Source organism: Molossus molossus, unplaced genomic scaffold (assembly GCF_014108415.1).
Source record: "Molossus molossus isolate mMolMol1 unplaced genomic scaffold, mMolMol1.p scaffold_m16_p_11, whole genome shotgun sequence".
NCBI classification, from domain to species: domain Eukaryota; kingdom Metazoa; phylum Chordata; class Mammalia; order Chiroptera; family Molossidae; genus Molossus; species Molossus molossus.
The window spans coordinates 75,180,487-75,203,641 of record NW_023425346.1 but is presented as its reverse complement, the minus strand read 5'-3'; the positions used below and the strand labels follow the sequence as shown (position 1 = coordinate 75,203,641).

The following is a 23,155-nucleotide window of genomic DNA, read 5'->3' as shown; positions in this document are numbered from 1 at the left end:
GAGAAAGGGCTTAACTTATACATGTTAAAATTTCAACTGATCTAAAATATTTGATAGCAAGCATGAAAACAGTTTTCCCCGTCTGGAATGGCTCAGTTGGTTGAGCATCATTCTGTGCGCCCAAAGTTATCAGTTCGATTTCTGGTCAGGGCACATACCTGGGTTGCGGATTTGATCCCTGATCCGGGCACATACAAAAGGCAACTGATAGATGTTTCTCTCTCACAACCATGTTTCTCTTTCTCTCTCCCTCTCTCTCTAAGCATGTCCCCAGGTGAGAATAAAAACAGTTTGTTGTTTTTTTAATTTTCAAGGTAATCTTTTTAGTAATAAACTTGTTCATTCACTACTGAATTTAGTGAAAAATATAACCCACCAAAGACATGAATGGGTCACTTTTCACAATAATTTCATGATTTCAAAGCAGAGATGAAAAATAAACACTCTCTTGAATATGGTCAGAACCACAACACATCCCTTAATTTCTGAAGCAGAATTCTTCCAGCATTATTTTCTTTTTGGTTACAGTCACCTATGTTGTATCCTTTGTAGCATTATTGCTTCAATAAATGTCCATCTACCAATTAATTAACTTTCTTGAGACAAACCCCTGGTATACTGTTCTTCTGACTCCCATGAAAGACTCACTTTGAAGACACAGTTGCAGCTGCCCCACACGGCAGTTACTGTGGCACACGCCTCACAGTTCTGTAATCAGCAGCCACCAGGTGCCGTATCGCATTTAGCACACCCAGGCAGTCAATACAGACATCCCCAAACACACCAAGGCTGGTTTTGTCAAATGTTTTATTGAGTGTAGACATCTGGAGTACTGTAAAACATGCATTATCTGTAGATTCAAAAAGGAGCAAGCCACATTGTCCTCACTGTCAAGCGTGTCAGGCTTGGCATACATGATGGAGATGAATGAAGTATCATGAGAGTAATATGGTTTCTGAAAAGCTTCTACAATTTGGAGTAGGGTCTTAATCACGTGAAAAGCAGAGCTGTTCACATTACAGAACTTGCATTTCATTGGAGGTACACAGTATTTTAATTTTAAAACAAATAAAAATAATTCTGTTTGTAGAGATTCCCATCCCCCAACTTTGTGTGTTCCTTCAGTTTTCAGAAATTTTAATTTAAAAAAATCATATGCCTTTTGGAAATCTGAGCAATAACTAAAATTTATTTCTTCTTCGGTTGCTGAGGTGTATTAAATTTGAAGAAGATAATATCTCCATCTTCAACAATATAATTTCTGCCTTGTTGTCTGTACTTTCCAGCGGCCTGCAAATAGGAAATATAGAGGAAATGGGTTATCGTACAACTAAATGCATAAGGTAAATGGTAGGAGCGGGTACAAAAAGTATTCTATTTCTTGGGTCATATTAAAAAAAAAAAAAAGAAATATAGGAAGGCATACAAGTTTAAAACTAGACTTGGAGCGAAGCAAAGTATTCCTGATTTGGGTAGAACTAGATTTTCCATACATACATAAGCATAATGTATTCTCCACTAAATTGTTGGTATATAAATGTGATTATACCAATATCATTAAGTTTCATTACATGCTGTTTATGGTACATTTCTGATGTGTCTGCAAACATCCAAAAAGTCACTGTAACAAAACAGATCAAACCAGGCAGGAAAAAAAGACTACATAAGTAGTTTAAGATTCTTGATTTTCTTAAAGAAATTCTGTGATGTTAAAAAGATGGTATGCTACAAGGACTACTATCAATTGTAATACACAGATTTTAAATTATTTCCTTGTAGTTTTTTATTTAGTTTAGATGATAATCATACCTAGTGCTGCGTACTAGAATTCATCATGAAGAAAATTACTGGCATACTTCAGAAATATCGCAGGTACAGTTCCAGACCACCGCAATAAAGCAAGTATTGCAATAAAGTGAGCTATAATCTTTTTGCTGGTAGAGTCTGGCCCTCAATTTGTAAAAAATGCACCATCTGTGAAGCGCAATGAAGTGAAGAGCAATAAGACGGGGTGTGCCTATACTGACTAATAGCCCTAGTTACAAGCAGACTCTAACAGGTTGGAACTGCAAAGACATATTTTTTTCCACTTGTATAATAGTTGGCAAAGCAACTGATTCCACCTGCTGGTATGCAGATTGAGACATGCATTCGGCCAGTAATTCTAAAGCAAACACATGGCAGTTTCAGAGACCCAGGTTCACCCCATGGTCCAGCACACACACTTCACCCTAAGCACAACAGGCTCTTCAGCCTCTATGTGTAACAATGCACACACAGACACAGTTAAAGGTGACTCCACCACTGACCACTCAACAATGAAGACTCGAGGATCTTTTGAAAAAAATTCTCAGAAGTATTTTCCTTCAGTTAGAATTTACTGAGAACACAAAACCTTTGCCCAACAAGATCAGTACTTCCCTTTGAAGATATTGATAAGAATGTTTAAAGTCAAGTGCAATTATACTAATCAGAAACAACATTAACGAAGATCATATATCTGAGGTTAAAATAAACAAACCAGGTCAGAGTCATAGTAAGCACATTTTCAAATATCTGGACTACATATAAAAAAATCACCTACTAATAATGTGTGCTATTAAAACAAAGCTAATTTTTAAAAAGCTGTGATTCTCTGACATTCTAAAAGGCACACACACATGCATGCTTTTTCTCACATGATTTTTATAAAGACATGTGATATATTGAAGGCCACATACTACTTATGTTGAGACTAATAAAGCCCACTATTATAAAACTATACAGACAAATTAAATCAAATACGTACTGACATGACATATTAATATAAGTTTATATACTTTGTTACCACTCAAGTTTACTATTAATTAAAGGTGACAGTGTTCCTTTAAATTCTCTAGAGACCATTTAATCCATTTCCACTGCTATCAGAAACACTGGTTGAAAAAAAAAATCAATACCCATTTGTGAATCTTGAGTATGTATTAAACAAGACACGTCTAACCAGTTCATTTGCACTTGAAAGCAGCCATCTGTAGAAGCCAGCTTTGCCTAAGCAGATATGATTGCTAATAATGTGATATCCCTGTAGACTACAAAGCCCACACAGAGCTATTCAGTATATAGTTCACAGCACTGGCACTAAATTAGTTATGCTGCACTGGTATTAGAAATACATATACATACATAAGCTTATACGCAATTTTGCTCTCAAACCTAAAACCTACTTGATAATATGCAAGTAAATATTTGTTGAATAAGAGAGCACAAACCAATTCTTGAATGCTTTATTTTCTTGGAGTTCAAATTTCAAAATGTTAATTTTGGAGATTAAAAATCACATAAAATACTTAATGGTATTTTAAGCTGAAAATCCAGAGGTTAATCATTTCCAATTTATTGTATACAAGCTCCCAGTCTGTATCAAGTATTTCTACAAGCAGGAAATATTATTTTATTATATATCATAAAGTTCCCCTGTGTTGTTAAAGGAAGTATTCACAATCTATATATCTTTCAAGTTTATTACAACATAGACATCTACTAAGGATTGGTGCAGGTTTATCACAAGAGAAGTATAAAAAAGTGTCATCTGATTTCTGAATTCTAGTAATAGAAACATATCCTTATTTTAATAATCTCTATTGTATGAAAATACTTATGCCAACACGATATATAGCATGTTGAAAAATAACCTAAGATTTTCAAGTCTAATTAATATTCCTGACAAAGTTCAGTCTCAATATTTGCATACCCATCGATATGGGTGACACCACTGAAAAGTTAATGACATCGATTAGTTGTAAACTGTAACTTCTCTTATTCATTTAAAAAAAAACCAAAATGGCTCTCATTCCACACTAAATAAATTATACCAAGATTTTCCCCCTCCTCTTCCTGGGGTTTCAAAAGTTCTATTTAAGTCCTGCTGTTCAGTATGATCTTTCTAATGATACCAATGAGAATAAACTAAACTTGAAATAAACTTTTCTGTATTCCTTTCAAATTATGAAATAGCAAACACAAGAGAGACCTCTTTAAATTCTTTAACATTTTCTATGGTAGTCTTCAAATAGCAAATTAAATGTAACATAAAGAAGCTTTACTACAATGTCAGTTTAATTACTTGACCTATCTATAGATTGATTAGAGACGACATACCTACCAGATTCTGCTAAGTAAAACCTAATAAAAGCAAATGAGATTAAGCCCGAAAAAATTTACATTATAAAAAAATAATTTATTACTCATATATAACATTGCTTTACTGTTAGTGGCTGTGAATCAAATTATACTTATTAGCTAAAATAAAGCACAATTTTGGACCTGCCCTCTAGTGTTGAGAAAGCAAATCAAATTCCCAAAGATCTTAAAAAAAAGAACAAACATGAAGTTTCAGTAAGAACAGATTTTCTGTCCCTTTCTTTGAATTGATCATAAGCATAAAATACTACTTCTACTTTAGATATTCAAATGTAATAAGTATAATTTTTCATGGCCATCAGTGAACAAATTCTTTGAAAATATTTCTAATTACTTACAACTAGTTTATTTTTTTCAGTTTTAGAAAACATAACTCACACATTTTAAAAATTATCTAAAAGGATATAAACATCTACAGCTCTCCAATCAGTTGATAGTACCACTAAATGCTGATATGATACACAGTTCAAAAGATGATTATTCATTTTAATCATGAGTATCTTCCTATTAATAAAAATTATAAAATATGAAACTATAATTCCTTACCTTGACCGCATTTTCAGAACCTTCCTCTTTAAAATCTTCGTATTTCATTACTTCAGCCATAATGAAGCCTTTTTCAAAATCTGTGTGAATCTTTCCTGCAGCTTGAGGGGCCTTCGTCCCTTTCTTTGAAAAGAAAGACCAGAGAAAACTAAGACCAGACAAAAAATGCATTTAAGATGACTGATTATAAGTGTAGAGTTTCTTTTTTCTGATCTGCAGTTGGGGTCAACTTAAACTCAGTTTAATATCAGTTAAGATGTCAGATACACAATTAGAACATTTTTAACACTGGACACTATCTGTGTAACAGATTTAGCACAGACAGATTTGTAGATATTAGAGAAGCATGGTTTTGTTTTTCTTAACAATCATCCACAGTTTTATTGATTTAGATGCAGTGGCCTGGGTTTCATTTCGATTTTCTATTCTTCACAGTGGAAAAAATAAGAATTTTAAAGTAACTTTCAAGATGAATTATCAAAGGTTTTATAAAGATAAAAAGCCTTGAAATTTTCAGCTCATCTAATGAACATATAAAGATCAATATATAAAAGGACATTTTAAAGATATTTTTAACAAATCATATATATGTGTGTGTGTGTGTGTGTGTATAATCCGTGTTTAGCAAGTAATTTTGAAATTTTCATAATAAAATTGTGAGCATTTTTTACATTATACACCTGCTTCTAACCATCCTGTAGGATAAGCAAGTTGATGTAGGAAGAGAAATGTCTTATAATTACCTCATATGTTAAATTACAAGGACATACATTCCAGACACACACAACCATGGAAAGAAATCTGAGAAATAATGGTGACCTAAAGACTGCTTAATAAAGCATGTTAAAGTGATAAGAAGTCTGACACTATAAAGCACAGTTTTTACAATAAAAGATGTATTAGGTTAATATGGCTACTCACTGATGCTTACCTGACTAAATATCTTTGCACATTAAATCACAGATACTTACAATCAGTCTTAAGATAAACCAGCTTTCACATTTTCAAGTCCAGAACAGGTTATCTTTCTTGTTACACATACTTAAGTTCGGAAGTTTTAAGCTTTAAAATATATAGTAAAAATAAACCCTGGCAATTTATTTACCAACTCGGATTTGCTTTGACATTATTTTGTAAGTCTATATAAAAGGACCTTGGTTAGAAATCAATCAAACATTTTTTTTATTGTTTTTTATTTTATTTTATTTTTTACAAAGGATAGAGGAGATAAAAGTAAAGTGAATCTCACATTCACACAACACATTTAACATTAAGTTGAATTGCTTCCATGTTTCTATCCACCTTAAATCAAAATAAACGTAACAATAAATTGCGGTAGTCAGTGCAAGCAGAAATCAAAGCAGCACTAAAATTAATCATGTAGGATATACTTCAAAAGCATAATAAAAGACTGAATAAGACACTAGGTATTTCTAAAAGTTCTGATATAATTTTTATATTCTATAACACTATGTGGGACTACATATATTTCAAAATATTTTTCAATAGTAACTACCATATTATAATACATTTACATTGAAAAGCAAGCCATTACAGTTCAGTTTCTATTGTCCTCTGGGAATAAATTAGTCATTCTTTCTGGTCCTAATCAGTATACATCAATATTTAAAATACATATCCATTTTTAAAGAAGAAAGACTGAATATATAACATTGAAAAAAATAAACACTACTTCTATGAATTCAAATTACAAAAGGCATGAATTATTACACATTGAGTTTAGCTCTTTGAGCCCAACTGTGTATCTATGAAGAGTATAATGATGTCATATTGCTTTTATTGCTGAAAATGTAATCCGAGCAAAGCAAAGGAGGAAAGAACCACCCGCAACCCAAACAAACTTAGCGAATACAAAATGAAAAGCAACATCAATTTCACTGCAGACAAACCCAGTCACACAGATTAAGCAAGCACAATACTGGTGCGTCTTATCTCTGACCACAGGAGGAGGGTAGACAGATTCTACAGGATGAAGAAATTCAGACTATGTAATAGGCAGAATCAATTGTTACCTGCCTCAATCAATGCCGCTCCACTTTCACTGTTCAGCAGCTCACAAATAATTAAAGTTATCCTGGACAAAAACCTCATCTGTAATGACTAGCTAACCGCCACCATGACAAACTTCAAAGTCAGTGATATCAATCTGAATTCAATAGTGTGGAACTGGATATAGCTGATGAATAAGTATGAATCTTACCCTGATGGTCCATGCACGCACTTCATCTGGGCCTGCAGTGAAAAAGTATTCTAGTTGGAGTGCTGCAAACCCAGCCTTAATGATCTTTGGCAAAGCGCTGAAATAAAATGAAACAAATTCACTCAACATATAAGTTGATTGTGCCAGAGATTGGTATAGAGCTAAAATTATTCATTTCAAACAGAAAATGTTAAAGATATTAGTAAATGACCATTCATCTTTCTAATGCACTTGAAGAGGTCAGAAAGCATAAAATTATTTCTAAAAAATCCTTTAAAAACTGGTTCTAATTGTATTAGTCTGAATATATCACTTTGAATTGTTTACTACAAAAAAAAGAAAAAATTGATCTACCCATTCTATGACTATTTCCTCCAATATTAATTATTTCCAGGATATGGGTCTGAAAGCAAAATTATTTGACTGAAATCCAATGTTTAAACAATATATTAATGGTTACTCAGAAAAAATTCAGGCAACTGATTCACCCTTTCCCCTCCCCCATGGAACATGACGAAAGAGTTTTGGCGATCATTCCTTCTCAAAAATATACATAACTAATACCTATGTTATAATTAAAACACTGTATAGAGATGACAGATGACAGTTAAAAACTTAATTTAAAATAAATCTTTTCACTCTGTCTCATGGTAAAGAAAGGAGAAGATTCCCTCTTTATAATGGTAATTACTCTGTCATTTATTATTCTATCAGCGCAAGCAATTAAATTACTGCAAGGAAATAGTTGATAATAAAGTGTAGGGAAAATGAATGCTAAATTAACCTTTGTGTCATGTTCGCTTCCAGATACTTCTGTCTCTCCTCAGCACTCAATTCTTGCAACTTGAGTTCCAAGGCCCCACTGAAAGGAATGACCAAGGCACCTGGGTCATACCTGTCCACCCACTCTTTAATTTTTATCAACCTGTAGACAAAAAAAGGGCACAACATTATCTTGTAGTGCATGCATGACTGTACCACATTCATTATTATCAAGTAGCACATACATATTCATAAGAATTGCACGGTTTTATGATGCCATCTTTTTGTGTATAGCTTTCCAAGGTCAAGGCATTAACAGGCAGCAATTGCTTCAGGTATACGCCATAATATTTTATTGTAATCTAGTTTTACTTTAGCACATTATCTACAGAAACTATTACCCAAATGTTTTAAAACTTGAAAACTTACATTAAATTTGTTCAGTGTTAATACCTGTGCTCTTGAAAACCTCAATCTTATGATTTATTTTCCTTACTTTATAAAGCAAATTAAAAAAACAAAACAAAAACAAAGTTCATTTGCATAGAAATCGGACCTAAAAGTACCAGCTAATTTTTACAAATAAATAATTTGTTCCACCCAAATATCTATATACCTGGTTCCTTCTTAGACTAACAGGAGCTCACATTTGTATTGTTTTTTGAGGGAGATTTTTGCTAATCAAAACAAACATGTCTAGAAATACAGATTTACAAACCTAGTTGATTATGTACACACTGTTCTTATAACTCTCACTTTTGTAGGATCATGAGTATAGAACTGCAGAGGAAATAAATTCCTTTGAATTGAAAGGGTATGAAAAGTCAAATCAGTTAGGAAATTGATACCAAGTGTTACTTTAAAAGATGACTTGATCTGAATATATTAACCAGGTTCCAATCCTACCAATTAGCTAGCTTTTTTGGGGGGGGCAGGTTACCGAACCATTTTAAGCCTCAGCTTCCTCATCTATAAAAATGGAGATAACTGCCCTGGCCGGTTTGGCTCAGCGGTTGGAGCCTCGGCCTGCGGTACAGAGAGACCCAGGTTCAGTTCCCGCTAAGGACACGTACCTCGGTTGCAGTTTGTCCCCGACCCTGGTTGGTCGTGCGGGTGGCAGCCACTCGATGTGTCCCTACACATCAACATTTCTCTCTCTCTCTTCCTCTCTCTCCCTCCCGCTCTATCTGAACAAAAAAATGGAAAAATGTCCTCGGGTGAGGATAAAAAAAAAAAAAAATGGAGATAATGATAGTACATATTATATTGTAAAGAATCTAGAAAAGTAATGCCTGGCATATAGTAAACAAATATTAATAAAAATAATATCATTAATTTTCATTCTCAGTTAATCATAGTATGTATAACTATAATTCTGGAATATAGTTTAGTATAGAACTGAATATAGATTTCATAGATTAAATTAATGTACACAATGCATAGTTCCTCTAGTCTCCCATATTTAGACCAAGGTTTTAATAGCTACTATGGCAAAAGAAAATGTGATAGGAATCCTTTAAATAATCAATGTGAAGGTCACTTTAGAGGAAAAGAAACACAAGAATTAAATCACAAATTCATTAATACTCACCTATCAAAGACAATGGCAGAGAATCAGAGTTATTAGGAAATTAAAATATATATGGCCTACTGAATAGGATTTAGGATGGGATAAAAGAATGAAAAATTCACAATAGTTTGTGTGTTTGTTTTACAAGGCTAACCTATAGCTTATTTATTTAATGTTATTAGTGGTTCTTGCTCTTCATAATTTTTTGTTTTCCTTTTGGTCACATACTTAAAAAAAACACAGATTGACCCAATAAAGAGATAAAAAAATAAATATTTTTTAAAGTGTCCTTTAAAACAGGAAATTTAAACCAGATATTTTCTCAGCCAAAATTATGAAGGACAGGTTAAGGAAAAAAGGGAAAATTTAAATCAATACTTTGCCTATAGTAACATTATGAGATTCTAAGTTAACTTCATAGACTTACACTATTCAAATAAAACGGTACATTAAAATGTAACATGTTTATTATACGAATCAGATATAATCAAGTATGTAATTTTTAAAAATCGCATACCAAATATAGATTCAATGCAAGTTTAATAAAACAAGCCCATGTAAAAGGATAATATAAAAATATCATATACATTTTGTTTCATAAATATGGTAAACATAACTAATAAAACTAGAACTGTCATGAAACAATAAGAAATAATTACTTTGGCTAAAACATCAATTCAGAATAACAACAGTTCTACCCTGTCATTTTAACAGCCTTTCCTGCAGAGTCCTCAGAGGGATTATTTGCATTCCTCAGGTGTTCTATTGTACAATTCAGATGAATAAAGACTTACAAATCATTCCTCTACCGCCAATGTGAGACTTTGATCTGCTGAATACACCATTGTACCTTAACTATAATTGGCAAAAAACCTGACAGTGTAGAGCATCACAAGCTTAATAACAAAGGAGAATATCTCAAAGTGTTGACAGATGATCTTCATAATGCAGAAGCAGAGCTGGTACATTTTAGCAATAAATGAGCACTGAGGTCTAAAGGTCTCTAAAGTGACTGACATCAGACCCGCTATAGCCTCACTGAAAGAAAAAGGTACCGTAGCACTCTCCGTAAAGTGAGTTAGGTTCTTTGCCTGCAAGCTTCACTTTTGTGACTTTCACTGTCATAGAAAACACAGGGAAGATGAAAAGTGAGGTAGGTTCTTTGGTTGTCTGCTTCACTTTTGTTACTTTTACTATCAAACAAAAGTGAGAAATGTCCCAAAGTGATTTTTAATTACATATTTGAAATAAGCCATGGGTAATTAAAAAAAAAAATGACTCAATTTCAAAATTACTGCCTGATATACATAACATTAACTATTAGGTCTGATGGTTACAAAAGTGTGATAATGAGGCCAAGATCACAAGTTTGAACCCCATTGGGACCAGTTAGTTACCTTTTACAGAAAAATGTCTATTCTATTACTACAAACCATACCACAAACTATAGTTAGTCATCTCAAAAATGTGCGCTACTGGCTATGAGGGATATGGAAAAATCAAAGTTGAGCTCAGTATCACTACTAGAAAAACAATTTCAAGAACATCCCATCAAAGTGACTGAATAATAATCTCCATATACAAATGTTAGCAGATGTCTAAAAAAAGCTATGCAATTGTTAGTGATCAAAATAATAATGATATTATCTCAGAATATCAAACTATAGATGAAAAAGAAACACACTCCCAAAGAGTTCAACTGCAAAGACTTTTATAGTGTGTATTTATTTGACAAATTTACATGAACAGATTAGTGCAAGGGAATCTATTCTTCTCTTAAAGAACCAGGGCCACATTGATTTCCCCAAAGTCTTATGAGTGACAAATGGGAAGAGGAACTGCCCTTAGTTGTATTTTTTCTCCCTGGTAATGAAGCAAAAGGACAAAGCAGGGACAATCAGTTTTAAGACTAGAAGGGTATGCTTTGAGATAAACTGGCTGTGATCTGTTAGATTCTTTGGCAGAATTAGATCTTTAATATTAAGTTAGTATTAGATTTCCCAAACACTGTGTCTCAGATTTACCTTTGGTTTTATAATCTGACTTTATTAGCCAGTTTTGAAATTCCAGATTCTATAATTTGACTTTCCCAGGGTTAATTTACATTGTATTTCTCTTCCCAGATACTAATTTTGTATTCCATTTCTCATTCAAATGTAACTGCTCTCTCTCTCTTTTTGGGTAATATTTTACTCTCATTTAATGAATTCTTAGTCCCCCTTCAATCTTTTAGAAAGTTCCCTTCAGACTGCTCGAATTACTCCTAGTTTCTCGGGTATAACTACCCCTCCATTTGACATCTGCTGACCTCTCCAACAGCTGGTTCCTGCGTATGTGCTGTGATGTTTTGGGGGGTGTGGTCATTTGGCAGCAGTAGTTATGTTCTAAGGGAGCCTGTGGTCCCCTAGTTGTTGAGATATATATATGGAATAGTTTTATGATTGTTGCTTGTAGGGAAAGATCTATGGAGTGTCTTGGGCTCTGGGTCACTTTAAGGCTCAGTGTTTTGGCACTAGATTACTGGGAATGCAAATTAAGGCCCCTACCTCTCTCTTACAGTGCTGTCCCAGTCTCTAATTTCCTGAGGTTAACAGTTTCCTCCCTAGCTCAGAAGTGTTGGGAGTGGGGGTAGTTTTCCTGTGTCTGATCATGGAAAGGATAGCTTTTCTAGGCTTTATGAGTGAGCCTTGTTTCCAGCAGCACCTGTAGCATGGGGCCTGTGCCTGGACTTTTATTCCTATATGAACATATAAGCCGTTTTCCCTAAGGACCATACACTGTTGATTTACTCTCTACTGTCACTGGGTCCTCTTTGTTTTGGGTATCTTGAGGATCCTTTTTCTTGGTTTCAAGTCCCCTTCTGTGTGTTCTAAAAATACCACACCATCACTAATACCACCCTTTTCTGGTTATTTTCTCTGGTGTTTCTATATATTAGAAACAAGAAGGGAATTTCTTGTATTGGCTTAATCTATCATCTTAACTCAAAGCTCTCCAAGCTAGAGTTAAATCCTTTATTTTATTGTGTTCTAATACAATAGCTTTCAACATTTTTTGACCATCACCCACAGGAAGAAATCGATTTTATACTTGACTCAAACATATGGCACACAGACATTATTTTCATACACATATCCTTACCGATACAGGTTTCACAAAACAGTACTTACCTTTATAATGGAAAATGAAATAATCCCAACAGTACTATTTGATATTTTGCATAAAACTAAATTCTTACAATTTAAGCCCCTGAAATAGTTTTCTCTAATGTACTTTAATAAGAACTTTATTCTTTTCTACACTTCATGTCCATCTAGCCATTCAACTACCTGTAGCCACTCAAATTCCGATTATATATATATATCTTTTAAATCCTTTAAAAGCAGCTCAATCCAGCATTAAAGCCAAGTTACATTATCATTTATGGCATCTTTATTGAATATTAGAACTCTCTCAAATCTGCTTATTCTACTTTGCAACATCAAAGTATATTTAATATCTTTGAAGTTGTTACATATGGTAATATTAGGTCCTTATACACACCTTACATAGTTTTTTGTGTGAATCTAGGTCTTAACTTTTTAGAAAACATCAGCAGTGATAACTTGTTTCTGGATGAAAATAACTGCTGGCAAGAACTATGTGTCAATGTTCAGAAAATGAGGCAACTTACATAAAGGAAGATCCAGAGCTGGTTTATTCAGTGACTTGACATCATTCAGTCAATGTTATTAAGGACCTGACCTTTACTAAGCTAGTTCCTCTCATGTTGTTAATAGTATGGATGTACCATTAATCCAGGGGGCACAGATAAACACTGAGGTCATTGCTAGTTTCTCTCCTCCTTTACTAGAAATGAGGTTTACTCTCATTTCTATTAAAGTGTTCAGTGTCCCAAAGAATGACTTTAAGATACCACATTCCTGCCCTGGCCAGTTTGGCTCAGCGGTTAGAGCGTCTGCCTGCGGTCCGGAGAGACCCGGGTTCGGTTCCCGCTAAGGGCACATACTTCGGTTGCAGTTTGTCCCCGGCCCTGGTTGGTCGTGCGGGTGGCAGCCACTCGATGTGTCCCTTCACGTCGATGTTTCTCTCTCTCTCTCCCTTCCTCTCTCTCCCTCCCACTCTATCTGTACAAAAAATGGAAAAATATCCTCGGGTGAGGATAAAAAAAAAAAAAAATAATAAGATACCACATTCCTCTTTTCCAATTTCCAAACAAGATCACTGCAAATTAATGTCAATTTACAGTGTTCTGAACAAAACAAAAGAGAGAAAGGCCTGCCCTGGCCAGGTGGTTCAGTTGGTTGGAGCATTGTGCCACACACCAAAAGGTTGTGGGTTTGATCCCAGGTCAGGGTACATATGGAAGGCAACCGACTGCTGTTCTCTCTCTCCCTCCCTTCCTCTCTCTCTCAAATCAGTAATAACATATCCTTGGGTGAAAAAAAAAAGAGAGAGTAAGGCTTATGGAAGGTAAGGTTATCTTCTTCAAGATGATATAAACATTATTTAATCAATCCAATTATCTTACAAATGGCAATAAATAATACTGGAAACCTGCACTAAAGGTAATAACATAAACAATATACAAATTAAAATATATATCATAAACAGTATTCATTCAAAGTAAAAGTTAGCTCTAGAAAATCCAAAATCCCTGACTCTTAAAAGTTCTTTGTTTGAATAAAGTTATTAGAATGGGTTTATTAAGAAGTTGGGGGTTGGGGCAGAAAGAAGAATAAATACCAAAAAAAAGTAATTTCTAGTATCACTGATTAGTGTCTGGAAATCTAATCCCTCTTCTAAGAGAGATCCCCATCTTTGACATATGTAATAAACTTCAAGTTTCAGTGTTCTTATTCGGCTTCACAGAGTTATATAGGATAACAATGACAACTTTGCTTTTCAAAGTGTGGTCACATCACTTGGGTGTCTGTTAGAATTTCAGAATCTCATAATGTTTTAATAAGATCCCCAGGTACTTCTTATGCATGTTAAACTTTCAGAAACACAGAACCAATAAAAGACGTTGAAAATAAAAGCACATTAACTGGAAGCATGAAATTGTCTAAGATAACTGAAGACCAACTGGTAACCAAGCAGATGCTGACTACCTATCCTACTGATACGAGAGGAGAATAATAGAAAAACTCCTGCTTACATCTTCCAGGTTCAAACACCAGAACAGGGAAAAGTCACTAGAATTTCAGGAAATGTGAGGAAAATATATGCTCTGAATCCCCTACAATATCAAGAAGTTTCAGATTCACAGTAAAAATAATTAATTTAGACAGAATTATCTAAAAATAATTAATTTAGACAGTTTCTCACTTTATAAGACATAATTATCCCTCTCTTATTCTAATAAGCCTCAATACCTGGGAAAACATCTGTAATAAGTTAGCTTTGGAGTCTAGATTCAAAATATAAGACATGATTCCAGTAGAGAGGATTTTCGTGAAATCTGAATTAATAACAAGTAAAAGGGATCTTACCAAAAATTGTTTGCTACGAGGGCCTCACAGAACCACCGTCTGAAAAACCCCATTTATTTTGCGGTCACTATAAAATGGCATTTGCACACATATGTAAATACATATATATGTATATAAACAAATATTCTAGAGAAATGCACATTCCTTTTGCAGCAAATAAACACTGGGTTTCAGGCTTTCTGTTTCAATGATTAACAAGCTTTCTGACTCTAATGGTAACTGGAAGGTTATAAGGAAATTGAAATGATAGGTGTTATGACAAGCAGACATCTTAAAAGCAAATTAGAAAAATGGAATATATTTATCCCAACACTTTGGGCTCACCATGACTCGGATTTCTTTAACTCCTAATATCCTTTAAAAAAAAAGATAATACATGCAATTAATCTATGTAACATGTAACAACTGTATGGAAATATTTCCTATGTTCAATAAAAAGGACCCCTTAAAAAAACATCTTGCAATGAATAAACAAGAGGAAATATCAGCGTAAATCCTAACTGGTTTGAGTAAATCCAAGTAACCCCATTCTCCAGTTGGCAACTGGTTTGAGAGTGGGCACAGGGACGAGTTCTGGTCAATGGGGAAAGAGGAAAAGCCTAGGAAAAGAATCCAAAAGGTTCCCTTTGGCTCTTAAAAAGAGGAAAGAGTCTCTGCTGTCCACTCTGCCTGGATCTTACCACTGGAATTCCAGCATTTTGTGACCTAAAGAGTGAAAGTGGGAAAGATGAGAAAAACCCACTACACACTAAAACTGAAAACTTTCTGAGGTCAGGAATTTGTCTTTGTTCCCTGATATATCCACAGAACTCTCCTAGCATAACACCTGGCACACAGTGGATACTCAGACATTTTCTGAATGATTAAGAAGGTGGAAAGCGCTTTAGCTAATAACTAGCTGAGTGACCACAGTTATTTAAGGCTTCTTAGCTTTAATTTACTCATTTGCTAGTCCTACACCCACGTAGTTTTCAAACTGTTCTGGGTTCCCAAAAGATGCTTCCAAGGTGCTAGGAGGAGAAAGGAGAGAGAGAGAAGGGATGAAGAAATAAGACGTTCTGAACCCTCCACTTAGTCGTACATTCCTGCATCATTCTTTTTTTTTTTTAAGATTTTTTATTGATTTTCAGAGAGGAAAGGAGAGGGAGAGAGTAAAACATGGATTGGCTGTCTCCTTCATGCCTCCTACCAGGGATCGAGTCCACAACTCAGGCATGTACCCTGACCAGGAATCTAACCCGCAACCTTCTGGTGCACAGGACTATGCCCAACCAACTGAGCCACACAGGCCAGGGCTGAGCTGCATCACTCTTATATGTTGGATTTCTGCATAAGACTTTTATTTTTTTTAAATCCTCACCCGAGGCCATTTTTCCATTTTTTGTTCTAACAGAGTGGGAGGGAGAAAGAAAGAGAGAGGAAGAGAGAGAGAGAAAGAAACATCAACGCAAAAGGGACACATCGAGTGGCTGCCAACCACATGAACCAACCAGGGCCGGGGACAAACCTCAACCGAGGTACATGCCCTTGGCAGGAACCGAACCCGTGTCTCTCTGGACCGCAGCCGACGCTCTAACTGCTGAGTCAAACTGGCTAGGGTGGATTTCTGTATAAGATTTTATCAAAAGAAAAAAGTTATTGTTATTCATAACTCTAAAGTTTAATGATTGAATGACCCTTTTCAGATGGCAAATTCTATCATTTTTTAAAAAATCCTGGATGGATGTGTCATCCTGCACGCCAAAAGGTTCTGGGTTTGGTCCCTATACAGGAGGCAACCAATTGTCTCTCTCACATCTATGTTTCTCTCTCTTCCTTCCTTTCTTCCTCTCTCTTACAAAATCAGTGGAAAAAAAAAAATCTTCAGGTGAGGATTGAAACACAAGTGCTAAAATCTTTAGCTGCTTCAGATTTCTGCTTAAATGCTACTAATGTTTTACCACATTTTTTAAAAAGCCTCTCCCTTCCTATTTTTTGTCACTCTATTCCCTCACCTTGACTTCCTTTTCTTTATAGCACTTAGGATCTTAATGTTTAGTCTTCCTTTCGGCATTGGTGAACCCTCTTTACCCAATTATTGGAGCAAACAACTTTTGAATACAGTCGGCCCTCATGTATTACAGTTAATCAGTTCCAGACTCTACCGTGACAAATGAATTTCCACAAAGTAGGATTCTTTGTATACAGTCATCACTCGCCACTTCCCGCTTCGACTTCACTCTCTGGCGGTTTTTTCAAATACAGTATATGAAAAACTGAGATAAAGTGAAGCCGCACAAGTCGAAGCGCAAAGCAGCAAGGAACGACTGCAGTATCTCCAGCACCACTTATAACAGTGCCTGGCACCAGATACTGGGTGAATGTTGGGTGGATCAATGAAGAGTAATAAATTATGCTGAAAGTTAATCTAAAAAAGATTAGGTAAATGAACACTCAGAAGTACATACGTATGATTCATACAGACCCTGGCTACCTATCTCTTCTGCCAGGGTCAACCTTTAGACATTAATAAGCTATAATTGACATAATTAGTGGAGATATGCATGTTTAGTAGCTAGGATGGTGAAGTGAAGAATCATACCAACAGAACATGGAGGAAGCATACTTAATTCAACTACGGTTCTATGAACAAAAATTCATAATACAGTGGGGTTATTTGATTCCCAAGTTAAATTTGTGGTTTGAACTACTTGTAATTCAAGTCTGAACATCAAGGTTCATTATGAATATACTAAAATGAGTATCTCAAATGCTAAGATGTTCCACGAATCTCAGGTTTCTTACCCCTTCAAGGCTAAGTTATGATTTGTGTACACACTAAGTAGTCCCAAGCTGGGTACATCTTTGATACTTTAGAGCAGTGTTTCTCAAAAAAATACAGTTTCTGGACTACCTGTGAACCTAGGACTCTACAAGAAAACCTAGATTTATAATCTAGGAAAGTGGGATTTGCACCCAATCCTTACAACACTTTGTACTCTGATGGCTGAGAGCGACTATATTTGAATCTCTGCCATTTTTTTTTTTTTTTTTTGCAATTCTATATTCTAGTCTTAAATATTACATATAGACATATTCTGTAATTAAAGTCATAAGGTATGAAACCAATATTTATAGAGACTATAAAAGTCTTGTCAGCTGCAAGAAATTTCCCAATTATATTATGATCCTATAGATGAAATGAAATTACTCTTGGGCCCTGGCCAGTTTGGCTCAGCGGTTAGAGCGTCGGCCTTGGTCCGGAGAGACCTGGGTTCGGTTCCCGCTAAGGGCACGTACTTCGGTTGCGGTTTGTCCCCGGCCCTGGTTGGTCGTGCGGGTAGCAGCCACTTGAAGTGTCCCTTCACGTCGATGTTTCTCACTCTCTCTCCCTTCCTCTCTCTCCCTCCCACTCTATCTGTACAAAAAATGGAAAAATATCCTCAGGTGAGGATAAAAAAAAAAAAGAGAGAAAAAAAAAAGAAATTACTCTTGGCCATGGGGCCCTGGGATAAACTGTCTTTCCTTCCACTTTTGTGCAAAGAGAGACACCAGGTTTATACAATCTGTAATCAAAACATAAACTTATAGGGAGAGTGACGTATCTTGATTTAATTATAACAGACAAAATTTTTTAAAGACTGTAGATGGTATCAGAAATGAGACTTTCAGCCCTGGCCGGTTTGGCTCAGCGGTTAGAGCATCGGCCTGCGGTCCCGAGAGACCCGGGTTCGGTTCCCGCTAAGGGCATGTACCTCGGTTGCAGTTTGTCCCCGGCCCTGGTTGGTCGTGCGGGTGGCAGCCACTCGATGTGTCCCTTTCACATCGATGTTTCTCTCTCTCTTCCTCTCTCCCCCTCCCACTCTACCTGAACAAAAAATAGAAAAATGTCCTCAGGTGAGGATAAAAAAAAAAAAAAAAAAGAAATGAGACTTTCACATCCAGATTCCTTATGAAGATGAAGAAAGTCAAAAGACTACCCTCTGGTAATACAGTAACAAAAAAAGTGTACTTGTACATGAAAACTACAAAGCATTTTTAATAGAAATTAAAGAGAGTAAGTGGAAAGACATATGTGTTTATGGATTCAAAGCTTTAATATTGTTAATATGGCAATATTCCTCGAATTGATCAACAGATTCAATGCGACCTATCAAAATTCCAGCTGTCTTTTGTGTAGAAATTGACAAGCCCATCCTAAGTCATATAAAAAATCAGAAAACCCCAAGTAACCAAAACAATCTTTAAAAAGAACAAAATTGGAGAACTCATCTTTTCCTAATGCAAAACTATTATAAGACTACAGTAATCAACACTATGTAGCACTGGCTTAAGGCTAGACAGATGAATCAACTGAATAGAACTGAGAATTCCGAAATGAACCCCATACATCTACAATCAATTGATTAAGAATTTTTTAAAATTGTGATAGGAAAAAAACATAACATTTTCCATCTTAACTATGTACACACACACACACACACATTCAGTGTAATGACTCTTTACAACTTTTTCATCTTGCAAACCTGAAAATTCGTACCCATTGAACACATACCTGTTTCCCATCCCAGCCCCAGATTCTACTTTCTGTTTCTATAAGTTTAACTATTTTAGACACCTCTTACAGGTAAAGTCTAGTTTTTGTCTTTTTGAAATTGGCTTATTTCACTTAGCATACTATCCGCAAATCTCAACCATGCTGTAGCATATGACAGTTATTACCTCTATTTTAAGGCTGAATAATATTTCATTGTATGTATATATCACATTTATCCATTCATTCACTGACGAATGTTTGGTTTGTTTCACCTGTTGACTATTGCAAACAAGGCTGCAATGAACATGGGTATGCAGATCTCTCTTGAAGATCTTGTTTTCAATTATTTTGTACATATACACAGAAGTAGGATTGCTGGATTATATGATAATCATATATATATATATATATATTTTTTTTTATCCTCACCTGAGGACATTTTTCCATTTTATGTTCAGGTAGAGTGGGAGGGAGAGAGAGGAACAGAGAGAGAGAGAGAGAGAAACATCGACGTGAAAGGAACACATGGAGTGGCTGCCACCCGCACGACCGACCAGGGCCGGGGACAAACTGCAACCGAGGTACGTGCTCTTAGCGGGAACCGAACCCGGGTCTCTCTGGACCGCAGGCCGATGCTCTAACCGCTGAGCAAAACCGGCCAGGGCTGATAATCATATTTTAATTTTAAAAGAAACCTCCATTTTTTTTCATAGTGGTTACACCATTTTCATTCTCACCAACACTGTACCAGTTTTCCAATTTCTCCATGTCTTTGCCAACACTTCTTCTTTATTTATTTCTTTTTATAGTGGCCATTTTAATGGGTGTGAAAGGATTCAGATCTCATGGTTTTGATTTGCATTCCTCTAATTAGTGATATTGAACATCTTTTCATATGCTTATTGGCCACTTGGATATCTTCTTTGGAGAAAAGTTTATTCAAGTCCTTTATCCATTTTTATTATTTTTTTAAATTAATTAATTTATTTATTTTATCCTTACCCGAGGACATTTTTGCATTTATCTTCAGACAGAGTGGAAAGGAGAGAGCGGGAAGAGAGAGAGAGAGAGAGAGAGAGAGAGAGAGAGAGAGAGAAACATCGACGTGAGAGAGACACATCGAGTGGTTGCCACCTGCACAACCCCAACCGAGGCCAGGGACAAACTGCAATGGAGGTACGTGCCCTTAGCGGGAACTGAACCCGGGACTCTCTGGTCCACAGGCCGATGCTCTAACCGCTGAGCCAAACCGGCCAGGGCCCTTTATCCATTTTTAAAATTAGGTTATTTGGTTTTTTTGTTATTGAATTTATGTTATGGTCAATCAACATTTACAAGGGCACCAAAATAATTAAATGGGGAAAGAATAGTCAAGAAATGGTGCTTAAATAAGTGGATATCCACAAACAAAAATTTAAATGGGCCAAAGACCTAACTCTAAGAGTTAAAACCACAAAACTCTTAGAGGTGAACATCTTCATGACCTTGGACTGGGCAAGTTTTTTAGACAAGACACCTAAAGCACAAACAGCCAAAAAGAAAGTAAATTAGACTTTATCAAAATTAAAAGTTTTTGTGCACTCAAGACATTATCAAGAAAGTGAAATGACAGCCCATAGAATGGGAAAAGAATATTTGGAAATCATCTACCTGATAAGGGCCTTGTAGCCAGAATATATGAAAAAACTCAATAATAGTTACAATTTACAACTCAATTGTAAAAAGATAAAAACCCAATTTTAAATGGGCAAAAGACTCAAACAGACATTTCTCCCAGGAATATACACAAATGGCCAATAAGCATATGAAAAGATGCTCAATATCATTAATCATTAGAGAAATGTAAATCAAAACCATAATGTGATACTATTCCACATTCATTAGGATGATTATAATAAAAAAGATGAAAAATAGTAAGTGGTATATCCATACAATAAAATGTAATTCAGACATAAAAAGAAATGAAGTACAGACAACCCTTGAACAATGCAGGTTTGAACTGTGTGGGTCGACTTACACGTAGATTAAACACACACACACACATACTGTAAATGTATTTTCTCCTTACGATTTTCTTAACATGTTCTTTTCTCTAGCTTACTTTATTATAAGAATACAGTATATAATACATATACAAAATATGTGTTAATCAACTTTTTATGTTATCAGTAAGGTTTCTGGTCAACAGTAGGCTATTAGCTGTTAAGTTATATGCAGACTTTAGACTGCATGGGGGGGGGCACCCCTAAACCCTGCATTGTTCAAAGGTCAACTGTACTGATACATGCTTCAATATGGACAAAGCTTCAATATGGACAAAACTTGAAAACATTATACTAAGTAAAAGAGGCCATACACCAAGAGTAACTTACTGTATCATTCAATTTATACGAAATATCCTCAATAGACAAATCCAAAGAGACAGAAAGTAGATTAGTGGTTGCCAGGGGCTAGGTGGAGGAGGCAACAGGGAATGACTAATGAGCACAGGGATTCCTTTTGGGGTGATGAGTATGTTCTGGAATTAGTGGTGATGCTGGCACAACATTATGAATACACTGAAAAACTGAAAATCATGTACAGTAAATCCTCACTTAATGTCGTCAATAGGTTCTTGGAACTGTGGTGAAATGACGCATAACAAAATCAATTTTACTAGAAGCTAACTGATATAAACAAGAGTTAAGTTCCTAAGGCATGTCATCAACACAACAAAATGACTTTGAATGAAATGTTAATCAAGGATCTGTTGTACTTTAAAAGGGAAAATGTTATGTATGTTAATTATCTAAAAAATAAAAAACCCAAAGCTAAACTGAGAATTTAAAGATAAAAAACTAAATGCTAATATTCTGCACATTATGATCTTATATCTGACCTTTCTGCAGAGATAGTAGCGATCAATAGAAAAAGCAGAGATTTTGAGGCAAAGCAAATATCAATTCAAATTCCAGCTAGATCGAATACTAGCCATATGATCCTGGGAAAACAATTTATGCTTCCTGACCCTTAGTTTAATCACCTGTAACACAAATAATACTACTCATCCTCACAGGTAAATATAGTATTAAAGTACCTAGATCACAGGAGGCCTTCAAACCTTAGCCCCCAATCTTAGCTGTCTCCTATCAGTGAGTGGGGTCATTCATTCTCAGTAATTACTGCAGAGTTAAAAACACTGTTAGACTGCCTGCGAGTAAAGAATGAGAGCTCTCTTTAAAAATCAGGTCTGAGCCCTGGCCGGTTTGGCTCAGCGGTTAGAGCGTTGGCCTGTGGTCCTGAGAGACCCGGGTTCGGTTCCCGCTAAGGGCGCGTACCTCGGTTGCAGTTTGTCCCCGGCCCTGGTCGGTTGTGCGGGTGGCAGCCGCTCGATGTGTTCCTTTCACATCGATGTTTCTTTCTCTCTCTCTCTCTCTCTCTGTTCCTCTCTCTCCCTCCCACTCTACCTGAACAAAAAATGGAAAAATGTCCTCGGGTGAGGATAAAAAAAAAATAAAAAAATCAGGTCTGAATTTCTGGGAAGAAGTCTTGCCTAACCGACTCCTTATAGATATAGGGACGTAACCAGAAGGGAAAGAATTCAAGTACAATGACTCCAAAAATTCATTATCAACTAGGCCCTGGCCAGTTTTGCTCAATGGTTAGAACCTTGGCCACCAGACCGAAGGGTATGTAGTTGGGTTGCACAGTCCCCGGCCTGGGTTGGGGTGGTGCAGGAGGCAACCAATCAATGTGTCGCTCTCACATCAATGTTTCTCTCTCTCTCTCTTTTCCTCCCTCTCTCCCTCCCTTCTACTCTCTCTAAAAATCAATAAAAAGATATCCTTGGGTGAGGATTAAAAACAACAACAAAACACATATTA

At 35.6% G+C, this 23,155-nt stretch overlaps 1 protein-coding gene across 9 annotated transcripts in view; it reads right to left on the bottom strand.

The window, feature by feature from the left end:
• Nucleotides 1–790: 790 nt before the first annotated feature.
• The window catches only part of OLA1 (Obg like ATPase 1), a 154,538-nt gene continuing 132,173 nt past the window's right edge, over nucleotides 791–23,155 (bottom strand). For all 9 annotated transcript variants that reach the window (XM_036254630.1, XM_036254633.1, XM_036254639.1 and 6 more), the window contains 4 exons: nucleotides 7,734–7,874; nucleotides 6,950–7,046; nucleotides 4,729–4,851; nucleotides 791–1,290 (listed from right to left, as the gene is read on the bottom strand). In XM_036254630.1, the coding sequence (XP_036110523.1) occupies nucleotides 1,189–1,290; nucleotides 4,729–4,851; nucleotides 6,950–7,046; nucleotides 7,734–7,874 (463 nt within the window). In that variant the 3' untranslated portion in view covers nucleotides 791–1,188. The remainder of the gene's footprint in view (nucleotides 1,291–4,728; nucleotides 4,852–6,949; nucleotides 7,047–7,733; nucleotides 7,875–23,155) is intronic.